The 13,808-nt window shown below is 37.5% G+C and overlaps 1 protein-coding gene across 1 annotated transcript in view; it reads right to left on the bottom strand.

Annotated features, from left to right (window-relative positions):
* Positions 1-13,808, bottom strand: part of PITPNC1 (phosphatidylinositol transfer protein cytoplasmic 1) — a 180,578-nt gene that overhangs the window by 64,101 nt on the left and 102,669 nt on the right. The window contains exons 3-4 of the mRNA XM_087925072.1: positions 4,717-4,809; positions 4,563-4,566 (exon numbers count right to left, since the gene is read on the bottom strand). Coding sequence (XP_087781198.1) covers positions 4,563-4,566; positions 4,717-4,809 — 97 coding nt within the window. The remainder of the gene's footprint in view (positions 1-4,562; positions 4,567-4,716; positions 4,810-13,808) is intronic.

The raw sequence follows: 13,808 nt of genomic DNA, 5'->3' as shown, positions 1-13,808 counted from the left end.
TTCCCATCTTTTTACTTAAACTCGCTGTGGAATTTTTTTATTTTTTATTTAGAATGTTGATCAAACTGTTATAGGGAAGGGTGTGCTTGCTACAGAAATATATTTCTACAAGATTTGTTTCATAGGAGACAATGGAACAGAAATTGATTTTGCTCAGAGGAGGGTATGGTATTTTTAAGTATGCTCTGTGTCTCTTCTGTCTTATACTGCCTAGTTCAGTTCTTATGTTTTCTGGGCACCGAGCCCAGAATTTTTTAATTCTGTCTGGAGATTGCAGCATTTTCCAGGTTGTGTATCAAGACAGATGGATGCTTTATAAGTTAATGAAAGATAAAATGAAAAACTGTCTCTCTATTACTAGCAATAACCAGCATATTAAAGCCTGTATACCTCTTTTTTATATAAAAAGAGAAAGGGTTTTTTATTATTATTATTACAGCTACTGGGTAACAAAATATATCAAGCTTTGAAATTATTACATTTTTATATCAGTGACATAACTAATAATATTAGAAGAACTATTCTTCAGCTATATAAAAGAAGGAGCAATCAGTATTTTTATTCTTTTAAAAAGCCAAGAGTCTATTGTTTTGTTCTAATCATAGCTTTTAAATACTATTTAACATGACAAAGAAGAATCAGAACTTACCGTGTATTCTGATCCACATTCGGCCGATGGGAATAAAAGAAAAGGAAAAATAATGGCATAAAATTATTTCATTGTTCACATTGCTTTAATTAAAATGCAAAATACACTGCTAATTTTGATGCATGATACAAAGCCCTAAGAATTATATGGGCTGGAACACAATTCAAAGGGGCACTATTTGTAATTGTTCAATAATGAATGGGTAGATAAATTATTGGAAGTTGTGAATTGAACTTGGTGCCATTTTTGCCTAATTTTGCTTTTCAGCTTCCCTGCTCTTAATGAAATATTAAAGTTACAGAACTATTTGAATGTGTGTGTTGTATATATGTGTGTTCATGTATGCACATATACACCAAACAAATGAGAGTTTTTATTTTATCATAAATGCAGGTTATTCAAAATTTTACTGGAAAATCAATTGAATTAATATATCAAGAATACTCCCAGGGTTCCAGTCAGCAAACTGCATAGTAATTCAAGTCAGAGTCAAATGCTGGAGTGTCAAAGCATTGTGAATTTGTGTCAAATGCTATCTTAATAATGACAAATGTGAGTCAGGCATAGTCCTTAGAGCAGGGATATCAAACTCGGGGTCGTCACATTGTCATCATGTGACATATCACAACTTTTTCCTCCTCACTAAAACTGAGGTGGGCTTGGCCAGAGCGTGATGCATCCAGCCCATGGGCTGCGAGTTTGACATTCCTGCCTTAGAGAATTGAAACCACCACTTCATGTCACCATTTAATTAATTAAATTTAAATTATTATAGTTTTGCCCAATAAATTATTCAGTTTTGTATAAATTAAAATTGTTGACAATAATGATATTTGTCTACAAATATATGTGCACTTCTTTGTGATGGAATTTTATGAATTATATCAAAATACTAACTGTACAACACCAAAGGAAGGATAAAAAACTGTGCATGTGTATATGTAAGAGAAACCTTAACCCTGCAGTCTGCCTCAATAAATATAATGGAGGAAACTGAATTTAAAAATATTGCTCCAAAATGTCTTACCAATTCATGATTTTTTTTTACAGCACGCACTTTGGAGGGCAAGGGAAAGATTAAGCTTCCATCATAAATAAGCATGGAGAACATAACAAGTTTGCCTCAAACAACTGCAAAATACTTGTTAGAGAAGTTTATATTTTTGTTAATCCTGTTTCATCTGTGAGAATAGTTGCTTTCTTTTAGGAAAGTAGATATGACAGTTTGGGGTGAAGAACTGGACATGAAAGCTAAAAATGGCACCATATAAGAAAACTAAACTCATGGGACTCGGCAAAAGTCCCTTGAGATTCATCTGTCCCAAAATAATTATTATTTTGATCCCTCTGCAGTAGTCTTTCCTCTGACTGATAACTGTTCTTCAAAGCTCCACTCTCAGGCAGAAGATTTCCATGATATTTCTTCCATTTTTAATTTGTAAACTGGAGAAGTCAATGTGTGTTCTACCACTAGGCTAACGACCCTTTTTCCAGTGGAGGGACCCTTGGAGATGGTGCTGGTGCAACTGGAAATTCTTATGAGATGGACTCCCAAGGATAGTTTCACACAACAATCTAAATGGATGAGAGCAACAGAACCCAGGGAGAACATTTCTGTCCCCGGAGAGTAGTCAAGGCTTCATTGTGGCTTTTGGGGAATGTACACATCTCACAACCCTGGCTTCCCTTCAGGCAGCACAATTCTCCAATTCCCTGTTAGCTCAAAGTTAGAGCATGTTTGCTGTCCTCCTCTGGTGCCAAAGAAACTCTGCGGTGCCAGGAGAAATATGCCCTTGACATTTTACCTCAGATGGCAAAAGTGAGAGCAGGGTTTTTGTTTTTATTTTTTACAAGAACACTGGGTATGCCCTGGACATGTAATGCAATTTTCAGATAGGCATGTGGAGAGAGCAAACTAAGCTCTGGTACCATAAACAATAATTTGTAGCCGTATGACTAATTCGTGTTCAGCTTGCCTCTCCAGTTAGCAAAAGTTCTAATTACGAAGAATGGCAACTTGTCCTTGGATGAACTGAATGAAGCCATGCCTGATCCTTCTAACCCCTACTAAAAAATTTCCCTGGTGCAATACGGCTATTAGGTTAACTATGAGAGAAATCGGCTATAGCAACCAGGTGAATTATAACACATTAAACTTACTTCACAATTTTATGTAGTGCAACATTTAAGCAGCAGCGAAAAAAGTTGGGTAATATGTATCCAGCAAAGACTAGACCAAGAAATATATATATATATATATATATATATATATATATATATATATATATATATATATATATATATATATATATATATATATATATATATATATTGGGAGTCATTATTTTTAAGGGGATTTGGGGGTTTCCTAATCTGTAACTTATAAAAAGTTCGCTTACGAAAGTTGAGGGGAAACGAGCAACGCATGAAACAGCAAAAATGTCCAGAGGACTACTTGTGAATTTGTGTTATGAAAATAACAGTTTTGTGTGGCACTTTTAAGGCTATGAAATGTATTTGAGAATAAGACAGCCTGCTTCAACAACAGGTAACCCTCAACTTACAACTATTTGTTAAGTCACTATTCAAAGTCACAATGGCATTGAAAAAATCTGCAACTGAGATGGGAGCTAGAAGGCAGATTGTCAACTCCAGAATTTTTTTTTTAAAAAAAGAGAAATAATTTTATTACAAACAAGGGAAGGTAAGAATCCTCACACTGAACATATAGTAAAAGAGAGAGAGAGAGAGAGAGAGAGAGAGAAACATAGGTGGTCCTCGATTTACAACTACAGTTGAGGCCAGAATTTCAGCTGCTAAGCAAGGCAGTTGTTAAAGAGTCACATCCAATTTTATGACCTTTTTTGCCATGGTCATTAAGCAAATCACTGCATTTAAGTGTCTCATGTGGTCATTAAGCAAATCTGGCTTCCCCCATTAACTACTTGCCAGAAGCCAGCTGGGAAAGTCATAAATGGCAACTGACATGGTTCCAGAATGCTATCATAAATACATGCTGCTTGCAAAGCACTGACATTTTGATCACATGGTTGTGGGGATGCTGTGATGGTTATAAGTGCGAGTAATGGTTGCAAATCACTTTTTTGAGTGCCACAGTAACTTTGAATGGTTTTAAGTCAAAGATTATCTGTCTATAAGAAAATAACTCAGTCTTGCCTGAGGTAATTCCCCCTTATCTGGCCATCTCAAAAAAATCTCAAATCTTCCTTGGCTCTCAGGGATCAGGTGATTACTACTATGCACAGGAGGCTCCAGTTTCTTGAACCAAAGCAGGAATGAAATCCAAATTTCAGCAACCCAGGAGGCTGTCCAATGGGCCCAAATACAGTTTCTATACCGGGAGTATAGCGGGGAAAGAAGTTAAGAATTGAAATGTGAGCAGATAGTTTTTGGGTGAGGAAAAAAAATCTAATCACATCCATAATCCACAACCCCCACTCTAAAAACTGCTCCTCTTTTACATTTGCATATCTTTTTATATTTGCACAGGATACAGAAAAGAATCGAGTGATGCAAATCAGACATTAGAAAGTCAATCTTCAGAGTCAGCTGGAATCAGTCAGGATTCAACCGGCCTGCTACTATCGTTCCTGTGGTCATTCTTGAACAAAAGAATTCCGCGGGAAGACTTTGGCTAAAGTTACATTCTATTAATTTGTCTAAGTAGAACCGATCATTTCCCATTTCACTGCAGAGGTTAATTAATTCAGCACTGTTGAATATCAACTGTCACTGCCATTATAAAATGACAGTGACAGTTGATGTTTATTGGTGATTGTTTTGCTTAACACTAACCTCCAATCTAATTGTCACTCTGTGTAGACTTTGCATGTCATTTCCCTCTGATTTAACTGCTCACAATTCTAAACCTGAACAAATAATATATGTATACCCAACTGAAAATTAATATGCATTAGATGGAGCGTTTAGTCTCTAAAATATTAAATGGTAATAACATTTTTAATCCAGGATAAAATAGCAGAATCATATAACATCTGAAATAATTAAAACATCTACTTTCTTTACCATCACAAGCCCCTTAAAACATACCTGTAATTGTATATGGGTAGTAGTTCCATGCCTTCTCTGTGACATAAAATATTTTGGGGACAACAGCTCTTGCCCAGCTTGGAAGTTTGCTACAAGAGAAACAAAAATTTGAATCATAAATACAATCTACCCTGTTAATTCCTCTAATGAATAATAATTAATAGATGATATAAGGTTGTATATAAGGATAAAGACAGATTGCAATAGCACTTAGACTTATATATGGCTTCATAGTGCTTTACAGCCCTCTATAAGCGGTTTACAGATATGTAAGCATATGGCCCCCAACAATCTGAGTCCTCATTGACCTCAGAAGGATGGAAGGCTGAGTCAACCTTGAGCTGGTGAGAATTGAACTACTGGCAGAAGGCAGTAAGTTAGCATGCAATACTGTATTGTAAGACCAAAAGCTGTACTGCAGTGTACGACTCTTGATGGTGTCACAGATATATATTTTATGACCACAGCTATTGGTGGCAAATGAATTAAATCATAAATCAATAATAAATAAATAGTTATTTCTGTACTACACACTACAAAACAAAAGCCTCAAATTTCCCATGTTTCTCATTTGCACATTTAGAACTTGGACAGTAGTGTCACAGGAAGAGGTATCTTCCCAACTGGACGTGTTGCAGTGATAAATTGGGAAATCGTTGTCCATACATAGCAGCCTTTTTTTCCCCCACAGTGACAACTGCTCAAAATGTATTTTCGAAGCTTAGTTTTAAACAGCCATAAAGCGGGATTATTTTTCCCAGCGTTACCATTCAGTTAATATAGTTTGAAATGCAAAAGCTCCCTCAAATCAAGCTTGACTCCAGGTGCTGTCAGATCAGTTTTGTAGTTTTCCTGACAGTAAGACACAAGTGATTTGGCGCTGCCTTCTCTGGGCCTTTTTTCTTAGCCTACACCTGGGGTGATTGATTTATGATTTATGTATTTATTTTATTTATAAAATGCATTGGCCTCCCATCTTATCACAGGTTAAATCTGGGTGGTTTACAATAATATATATAGGTGAGCCCCAGGCTAACTGTCACAGCCAGGTTTTGGCCCCTTATGAATGGATAGGAGAGATGGGGCCAACCTCACATCGGGGGGTGGCAGGGTGGGGGGGTGGGAAATGTTCCAGAGGGCAGGTGATTCCCTCCCCTACTTAACCCTTTTTCTAACAAGCCAGTTACTTATTATAACAAATATATACTTTAGGCATCAATAATATATTATAATTCAGTAAAGGACCAAAAATAAATATCTTATTAAAATGAAAATGTTCTGATTTTTTTTCAAATATGAGTTGTGTTGCACGTTTTAGAAACTCAACCCCTTGTCTTCATCTAAATAATCACACCAGTGTTCTTACACTACACAATGTTTAGGTGCTGTATAAACCCTGAATAATGAACAACCACAAAAATACAGCCTGGTAGCATTTTTCTGATTAACGATCCAAAATGTTAGCTATGTATTGCAACTAATAACTTTTAAGGTTTACTTTTCTCTCCCAATTCTAAAGTTGTTTTCTTATTATCAAGTGGTGGCTAAATGAGTGATGATACTCCTAACATGGGAAAAAATGCCGTCTGCTTGCATGCTGACGTCAGTATAAATCCTTCTCATATGCTGGTAAGGATCCAGCAGAGAGCAGGGAAGATGATAAAGAGATAGGTGGCAAACCCTACAGGATTTGGATTGTGGTTAGCTTAAACAGAAGATGAATAAGATGAATAAGGTTCGGTTCAAGTATGCCCAAACTCCAGAACAGGGAATTTCACCAAGGCAATGTGAAAAATTGAGGTAGTCAACGAGTTGGGACATGCTTACTAACTGGATGCACAAAAAACTTGGTGGCAGGGCTACTGTGCATGGGGAACATTTTTTTTCATGCATTCACTGAGATAAGAAAAATTAGCAATGTGTTTTCCAAATATAAAAAGTATTTTGGTTGGGCGGGGAGAAAACAGTCATGATTGCCTTTATTGTCAGATGCTGTTATGGAAGTATAATTTTGAGAGGTATCCAGAAGTGCCATTTAGTGTAAAATGCAACAGTGAAGATATTATCCCTTCGGCACTGCTGGTGTCCATATTGAAAAAAAAAGACTTCATTTATTATTTAAACTGATTTATATGATTTTTCAGAATACTGTATCACTTGAGTGTACTGCGGTAACCAGCATATAGAGATCTGGAAAAGCAAGGATATCAGTCATAATACCAAGTACAGAATAATAAATGCTACTGTTTGTTCTGTAACTACCTAGTTGTGAAAACTGGATAATAAAAACACAGATAGAAATTAAATTCCTTCAAATTATGGATATGGAGATTGCTAATGTGCAGAGCTCAGACACCAAAGGGAGAGAGAGAGGGAGAATGAGGGAGAGAGAGGGAGAGAGGGAAAGAGGGAAGGAGAGGGAGGAAAAGGGAGAAGAGGGAGAGAATAGCATCAAGAAATAAATATCATTGGAAATTAAATTTACCAAGCTCAAGCTCTTTTATTTTGGTCATATTACTTATTCAAATCCCTTGAATTAACTATGCTAAGAATGAAGGTGCTAGAAAATGAAACTGGCTAAAACCACACTGGATAGAGACCATCAACAAGATTCTGATTTAAATTTAGAGATATTAAACCAAGTTGTAAACTATCAAAAGCAATGAAGAACAGTATTAAAAGTCATAAATAACTGAAGAAAAAAAAGAGAGCAGGGATGTGCCTCCCGTACAATTAATTCTAGGTCACTTACAATTCTAAAACAATATCAAAACCAGTCCATCATACTGTATGTATTGGCGGCACCAAAAACTTCCCAGTAAAATGCTGACAGTCTTATATGGTGTTCATCTCTCTGAAAGCCCTGTAGAAAAGCATGAGGTTTGCTCCTGGTTCTGTGGATGTGACAGGGGAAGGATACTGTAAAATCTCCAGTCAGAGGTGATATTTGCCGGTTCTCCGAACTACTAAAAATTTCTGCTTCTGGTTCTCCAGAACTGGTCAGAGCCTGCTGAATACCACCTCGGGGTTTGCTGCTTTTAAAAATCAGAACAGGTTAAGGGCCATCCAGACCTAGAGGCCTGCTACTCTTCAGTGAGGCACCAAAATTGCCAAGATCATCCTCAAGGATTCCTTACTTCCTTGAGGCAGAGGTATGGGGAGGACTTGACCTCATGCTTTCTTGAGCTAACATATTGGTTAGGCAAGTCCCACTCCGACAAAAGAGACTTAATGGAAAGAACACAGATGGTTCTAAGCCAGTGATTTCTCAGACACATTTTAAGTTGCTAGCATTTACATTTTAAACCTTACCTGGGTTAGGACCTATCTATCTGAAAGTCCAGTAGTTTTTGTGATACTGAGACAATGCAATGTAGTGGCAATGGTGCTGGATTAGAAAGTGAGAAACTCCCCCAGGCAAACCCAAAGGTGCTTTTTCATGAGGCAACTGGACTTTCTGGTTTTTCTTTTCTTCCCAGAAACTGAAGAAGCTTCTTGGAGGAGAAGCGAAACGTCTTCAAAGAAAAACCAGAAAGTCCAGTTGCCTCCTGAAAAAAGCACATTTGGGACAACCATGACCTGGATGACTGAGAATCTCCGTAGACATCCCTCAGGCAAAACTATTAGCTGGGTGACTACGAGCCACTGGCTCTCAGCCCAACTCACCTCAAAGGATTGTTGTGGGGGGGAAGACAAGAAAGGAAGCATTATGTACACTGCTTTGAACTGTAAAAAGTAAAGATGGGATATATCAAATAAATACATACATGAAGATATTCAGATGTTACAAAGAACCTTCAATCAGGGCCTGTTTATTGGGCATATCAGAAAGGGTCTACTTCTGCATGGCTCTCATAGAATGTGTTCTTGATAGAGTTGCATTTGACCCCATCCAGTTTTCTATTCCTGTCATCAAGGTTTTATGGTTAATTGTCACTAGTTTCATCATCACACTTAAATTTTGATTTTGCATCTATATTTTGCATGCTGTGAGTTGCCTTAAGTATTCAGTGCCAATAAAAAGGATGACTATCAATCAGATAAATAATTAGAAATGATCACACAGCAGGATTATGCTGTCCAGGGTGTTTTGGAATCTCTAATTGATTTTTCAAATAAATTGTAGCCAGGTGAGTTTTATAACAACTCACATTTAAGGTAAAGATGAAGATGCCCCCCTGAGTCAAGTCTGACTCCTGATAACCAGACATGTCCATCTAGATTTTAAGGCCACAGTATGGAAGCATTTTGTCACAATCTTCTTCCAGAATCTTTTCTGATTATTCCATCAACTCTATAGCCCTGGAATCCCTCATCCCAGGTTAGACTAGATCCAACTTGGCTCAGCTTCCAAATCCAGACAAGTAGGAGACTGTGATGAACTCTTCTTCCCTTGATACAAGTACGGGACAAAAAGCCAAAGGTGCTAAATTTTATTTAGACATGTCCCTATTATGCTAAGCCAACCTGTCCCCAATCAGAAGACCTGTAGATACCTTGGGACTGAAATATACCTGGAGAAAACTGGATTGAGAAAGACTTAGCTGAATTAGGCTTTACTGCATCGGTCTCCAAACTTGGCAACTTTAAGACTTGTGGACTGCCTAAACTATTTCCACACTGACCCCCATAGGAAGGTAAATTGATGTATTTAAACAATTCTTCAAAAGGACAAAAGATCCCCTCTACATGCACATGTGACATACCTATGCATAAATGCATTTGTATATGTTTCTGTTTGCGTCTATCTACTGCCTACCGTAAGCCATCCCCATACACACAAACACCTTTCCTGGTCCAAGAATGCAAAATATGTTAATTGAATTAATAATTACTGATTAAGAATTGCTTGCAAAATAGGGAAGCTAATTTGTAAAGTTAATTATCCACCTATACAAACAGTCTTCTCTTTCATGCATTTGTTTTTCAGGACTCTGTAAGTATAAACGTCTGCAGGCTTACTCTATAGCAAGATTCTCTTCAGTCCATGATGGGCAGAGGCAACTGCTATGTTATAGATGGCTCTGTGTAAGCCAGCTTATTATATGGGGCTGTAATGAAAACTGGAGAACTTTGAAGCTGTGTCTTTCTGTCTTCAAAAAGGAAAATAATTAGGGATTTGTGCAAGCCTGGTAGGCAAACAGAAATCTAGGCCTGATTTCTGTGTGCTGAGAGTTCAACTGTGCAAATTGCAGTAACTGGGAAATACTTAGGATTTCTAGTCTCATTCAGTCTGAGTGCTAGTTTCCTTCTCCACTTATTACCTTTCACCTGTAGAGGGCCTCTATAACAAGTAGAGGCACCAGATGGTAGCAAAATTCACTTTTTGTATCTATTTGTTGCCCTCTCCTGGGTGTTTGGAGTTTGCAATTCAGATATGCTAGTACTGTACCGTATGGTAGACCTCTCTATTCATGGAGATTCTCCATGCACTCTTCATTTGTGGGGAGTGTCTCCATGAACAGAGACTTCCCACCACACAAACATACATTGGAAAGTGAGAAGAGGAAGGTGGGGTTAGTAGCCTTTTCCCGTTTTCTCTTGATGACTCCTCTCCATTTTCAACAGCACCTGCCTTTATTGCTACACATTTGGCAAACATACACAGCCTTCCCTCTTGAAAGGCAATTATTTGGGTTTCCACAAGTGATTTGCTTAAACAAAAAGAGATTACAAGTTAAATATTTCTGTGTGGCGTCAGTGTTTGCTTTTGCCTCTTCATTACCGTAATTTTGGCAGTATATGATTGGGCATTTATAATTATTTGATAAGCCTTTCAAAACACCCATTGCATTGACCACTTTACTGATTTTTGAACTCATGATCTTAAATACATTTAAATGTAACATGGTGATACGATACTAGTGGAAGGAAGAGCAGCAAGCCAATCTCCCTTAACATCACAGTTAAATCTTTTTGGTATGTTTGCCAAGTTCAAATCCAATCTTCCTAACCACACTGGCTCTTACAGATTTTTTTTTCCAACTCAAAACAAACACTAGAGCTAGGTTCGTATGTCTTGATAAACTATAATTATCCATCCCTCTCTCTCTCTACACACAGGCAATGCCTTTTGTGTTTACTTGTCTTAACAGGAACTCTTCTGTATGTCAAGGAAATAATAGCCCATGGACTATAATGGACAGATTTTCAGAGATTTTAGACTGCAGCTTCCACAACCCTTTACCCCTGAACATGCTAGCTAGTCATAACTGACATTCAAATTCTCCAGAACGCACTAATGTGCTTAGTCTTGCTGTACAATAAACATTTAGACAGCCTATGGGAAACTTTATACGATGTTTCTATTGTTGTGAATCTACTGATCAAAAAAGGGTGTCTCTCTCAGGTCAGCTCCTGATAGCTTAATGTAGGGGTCTCCAAACTTGGCAACTTTAAGACTTGTGGACTTCAATTCCCAGAATTCTCCAGCCAGCATGCTGGGAGTTGAAGTCCACAAGTCTTAAAGCTGCCAAGTTTGGAGACCTCTGGCTAAACGTATACTTCTATGCAGTTTTATGCATAAAAATACAGAATTGCGCGTCACTGATTTCTTATGTCCTCCAGGAATTTGTTTTACTTCCTCATCAAACCTCTATAATCCTATTATTCCCTGATGGTTTCGTATTCCTAGTTCCAACCTAGTTCACCTTCTCACCCCAGTAAGTACTGTCCACTAATTTTTCTCTCAACTGCAAAGGCAGGAGAAATGACTAACAATATATAAGATAAATTTTTGCCTCTATTGCAAAGATAAATATTCCCCAGTGTCTATTTTAGCACAAAAAGGAAAATGATGGTTTCTGTAGTACCAATATACCTACCTCCATTAATCTTTTTGTATTTATTGGCTGGTATCTTTCTCTTGTACCACTAATTCTCACATTTGTGATTCCAAATCTATTTGGTTGCAAATGTGACGATGTCACTGAGATAGATTGCCAGTGTGGATATATATTTTTTGTAGCTGGTGACCAAACTTATATACAGTTCCTTGACACAAAAACAGGTTAAACAGGGGGTGGGGATGGGATGGGATATAGATATGCAGTTTGCATAAAAGAAAGAGGGGTGGGAAATTGATGGACGCATAGACAAATATCGATCTAAAGTACATTGGAAGGACACTGCACTTAACTCTTCATTAGATACACTCCTGTATTTTTCTATATAGATTTCTATATACAAGTGTATTAAGACTAATACAGAGACTTAATAGTTATGATAGGATTTAAATGGTAACAATGTTAGATAAATACATTAAGTAATCTATGTGAAAGTTGTAGTGGAATCTTCAGTTACAGTAGGAAGTGGATTTATGAAACTGGCAAGCTTGGAGTAGTTGCATCGAAGAAATGAGACTGAAATCTGACTCCACTCCCCCACCAAATAAATATATCATTGAAGTTTTTACCTGACTGTTCCCAAGAGATGCAGTCAGTCCAGCAAAATAAATAGGCAAGTAATAATAAATAAGTTATTCTGATCAGCTCACAGTCTTGTTCTGTGTCACGTCCCAATGGCATGCTGGAGCCGTGACACCGAGCGTTCTACTGCATCCAAATGTGCTACCACGTTAGGAAGTACCTGCCAGCGAGCGAGCCAACACGGGGTTCGCATTGCCGATGAAGATTGACGAGGAGCCCTGATAACGTCAGACGCTGAACTATCACAAGTTGTGGGTGGCTATCGGCAGAGCGATGAACATGCTGACTGTTAAAATAATGACCTTGGGGGTGGATATTCACTAGGCGGGCACAAGGGCAATAGTGAGATATGGAGAGTATAACATGGTGAGGGTCCGTTAAAGAGGGTGGATAATTAACAGACAAATGCACGGTATCTGGGGGTTATATAGTAAACAGATATTAAGTGGTAGCGTCCATCGGATGGTGGATAAACTTATTACATTTTTATCTGGTGTAAAGTTGGCCAGAGCTGACTTTAATATCATCTTGATGCTTGGTGTTACCCGAATCCAGAGCAGTATATGGATGAATAAGGACACATTTCTTGGTTACTATGAGAGCTTTGTTTCCCTTTCTTTCTGGAATTCAGCTGAACGTCTGAGGTTCTGGCTCCTTGCACTTGATCAAGTAGACATAGAAATGGTAACAGTCTGCCTAGGATATCTCAAATAAGGGACATCAAGTCTTCAATTCAAAACCTATGTAGGGCATGAGATCTCTGGGTCTGCTGAGATCAAGTCTACTTGGGGTTCGGTTGCTTGGGAATGTCACTCAAAGTGAATAAAATCTTAAGATACCTAAGTGCTTACATTTTAACTATGGTAATCTAGAACTGTTTTGATGGATCAACTGAGAAAACCTGATCAACATTAAAAATCTGCAAATTCCTGAGCAAACTCTGACTTTAGCTTGAGGTTGCTTATCTAGACTTTTGGTTAGATAATAGAAGGAACTTAGTAACCAAAGCACCTGAGAGCAGTGCATGGAAACTAATCAAGGAGAGAAGTAACTTAGAACTAATTTCCTGACAGTTAGAACAATTAATCAGTGGAGCAACTTGCCTTCAGAAGTTGTGAATGCTTCAATGCTGGAAGTTTTAAAGAAGAGATTGGACGATTTGTCTGAAACGGTACAAGGTTTCCTGCTTAAGCAGGGGGTTGGACTTGAAGATCTCCAAGATCCCTTCCAACTCTGTTATTCTATTCTATTCTATTCTATTCTATTCTATTCTATTCTATTCTATTCTATTCTATTCTATTCTATTCTATTCTATTCTATTCCAGTATCTAGCTAGACAAAAGCTGCCTTCTAATTTATAAATTAACAAAACTTAATCAATTTAATCATGTAAAATATCTACACGGTTACTGACATTCAGAACTGACTTGATGGCACATAATCAGTCAAAAAGTGAATGCAACATGAAATGGGGCTGTACAAAATATTAACATATGGGTTTGGGGAATTTCATGCAAGATGGAATGAAATCTTATTAAAAATTTTCTTTTTCTGGATACACTAAACAGACTTTACAAGTTCTCATCTGTGAAAGTGATAGGCTGTACCAGTTGAATACAAAGGAATTCACACCCTCAATAATTTATTTGATTTAAATGGAA

Source organism: Pseudonaja textilis, chromosome 2 (assembly GCF_049901715.1).
Source record: "Pseudonaja textilis isolate UNSWEBS1 chromosome 2, rPseTex1.2, whole genome shotgun sequence".
Taxonomy (NCBI): domain Eukaryota; kingdom Metazoa; phylum Chordata; class Lepidosauria; order Squamata; family Elapidae; genus Pseudonaja; species Pseudonaja textilis.
The sequence above is the reverse complement of the archived record's forward strand: the minus strand, read 5'-3'. Positions and strand labels throughout refer to the sequence as shown.